Source organism: Babylonia areolata, chromosome 4 (assembly GCF_041734735.1).
Source record: "Babylonia areolata isolate BAREFJ2019XMU chromosome 4, ASM4173473v1, whole genome shotgun sequence".
NCBI classification, from domain to species: Eukaryota; Metazoa; Mollusca; class Gastropoda; order Neogastropoda; family Buccinidae; genus Babylonia; species Babylonia areolata.
The window spans coordinates 3,777,820-3,780,319 of NC_134879.1; the positions used below are offsets into that span (position 1 = coordinate 3,777,820).

General features: G+C 43.9%; 1 protein-coding gene across 1 annotated transcript in view; it reads left to right on the top strand.

Annotated features, from left to right (window-relative positions):
* The window catches only part of LOC143280785 (arylsulfatase J-like), a 29,279-nt gene extending 28,895 nt beyond the window's left edge, over positions 1 to 384 (top strand). The window contains exon 9 of the mRNA XM_076585465.1: positions 1 to 384. This exon is cut by the window's left edge and continues 122 nt beyond it. Coding sequence (XP_076441580.1) covers positions 1 to 86 — 86 coding nt within the window. The 3' untranslated portion in view covers positions 87 to 384.
* Positions 385 to 2,500: the final 2,116 nt, after the last annotated feature.

Here is a 2,500-nt window from a genome sequence, read left to right on the forward strand (position 1 = left end):
TCCCTTTCCCCACCCTGACCAAAGCCAGTGAGGGCAATCCCAAATACTACGGAGGGGTGTGGTCCCCTGGTTGGTGCTGCCTGTAGGCCTTTTAAGGTCAAAGGGAAGTCACTTTCAGTTGTAAGTTCTGTCCCATGAAAAGGAGGCTGTTAAATTAGAATCATGGTTTAAATTTGAATCTGGCTGGGTGACTGGTCGGGTCGGGTTGGGTCGTGTCGGTCAGTGCAGTGTCTTAACTTGTCTGGTGACCTGGTCCTCTTGACTTCACACAGCTCGCGTTATTCTGATTTTACGTCTCTTCCTTTACAGTTACTGGAACGTGCTTGCTTATTTGCTGAGTGAAACGTTTCATGTACGAATAAAACAAAACTATAAAAAAGGGAATTATTTCGTGGATGTTTTGTTTTTTTTCTATGTGGTTTCTGTGTTGCCATGGAAGATGTGTGTGTGTGTGTGTGTGTGTGTGTGTGTGTGTGTCTGTGTGTGTGTGTGTGTGTGACAGACAGAGAGAGAGAGAAAGTATCAGGACTTAAAACAGACCTGTAGTTACATATCCCCATCACTCCACCAAGCACACACACACACTCTCTCTCTCTCTCTCTCTCTCTCTCTCTCTTTCTTTCTTTCTTTGTCTCACGCACACACACACACACACACACACACACACACACACACACACACACTGTCAAAATTCCTTGGATGTCTTGGGTTTTGTTGTTTTAGTTTTTTTTCAAAGAAAACACAAAAAGATGCTAATCAATCAAGGAAGTGAACTCGGCATAGCAAGGCGGGGCCCAGTCCTCTCCTTCCGCCGTCGTTTCTGCCTGTCCCCAGCCGATGCCAGGTAGCTCCATTCCTATTTTTCTTTTGGTGGGGTGAGAACAAAAACCGGAGTAAAGAGCCTTTCCCAAGGACACAACACCATGCCGAAACGGAAGTCTCGAATCTTGGTGGAATCACTGGTATAAACTCCAGGATCAGATGTCCAATACCTAATTGATTCTGCTGCCACTGTGCAGACATCCTATTTGATTGTCTGACCTTTTTAAAATTAGATTCACTCTCATCTGCCTTGTATAACGGTATAACGTATATAAAGTAAAACGGTATAAGGGATAACCGTATAGTGGAGTGATGGCCTAGAGGTGACGCGTCCGCCTAGGAAGCGAGAGAATCTGAGCGCGCTGGTTCGAATCACGATCAGCCGCCGATATTTTCTCCCCCTCCACTAGACCTTGAGTGGTGGTCTGGACGCTAGTCATTCGGGTGAGACGATAAATCGAAGTCCCGTGTACAGCATGCACTTAGCGCACGTAAAAGAACCCACGGCAACAAAAGGGTTGTTGCTGGCAAAATTCTGTAGAAAAATCCACTTCGATAGGAAAAACAAATAATAACTGTACGCAGGAAAAAATACAATACCAAAAAAAAATGGTAGCGCTGTAGTGTAGCGACGCGCTCTCCCTGGGGAGAGCAGCCCGAATTTCACACAGAGAAATCTGTTGTGGTAAAATGAAATACAAATACAAATACATAAATCAGAAAACAGTAATCTGTTGTTGGCAATCGTATGAGGAAAAGAGAAATATACGCATCTCCACTGATCTTCTATTGGTCGCTGTGTTCGGCTGCCATTTCCTGAAGACTACTACTACTACTACTACTACTATTACTACTACTAGTTCTACTACTACTACTACTGCTACTTATGTATGTATGTATGATAGTCAGTCGTGTCCGACTATGACCATCAGAACAGCAGAGGACGCAACTGCTGTCCCGACTATCTAGGCTAGAATCTGATTACAGTGGAAAGTGTCTTGCCCAAGTTACATCCCCACTCTCTCAGCCAAGAGGGTTTCAGGACAGTCAGCGTTGTGACAAGGCTGCAGCACTAAGAGCCAGTGCAATCTTGCCTCCTAGTTTGAGAGTCATAGTCTTTCACAAAAGACTAAGCTGTAAATGACTTCCCATTGCAACAGAGAAACCATTGATCATACAGCTCTCACTTTGCTGTTGGCCCAACCTGTAAACTTATGTCAATCTGTGATATAAGCTGAGTGTTGGGCCTTACTACTACCTACCTATCTGCCTACCTACCTACCACCCCGAACATTGACAGAATTCAGCGTATCTTTCTCTGTCTCACTATGAGGGGTAAGTAACATACCCACCTACCTACCTACCTACCTACACACATACCTACCTACCTACCTGCCTTCCTACCTACCTACTTACATACATAAATTCCTACATACATACATATATACATACATACCTGCCTGCCTAACTGCCTACCTACCTACATACATACATACTTACCTATCTACTTACCTATCTACATACCTAACTGCCTACATACATACATACCTAACTACCTACATACATACCTATCTAACTACCTACCTACATACATACCTACCTACCTACCTACATACCTATCTACCTGCATACATACATACCTACCTACATACCTACCTACCTACATACATACAAACCT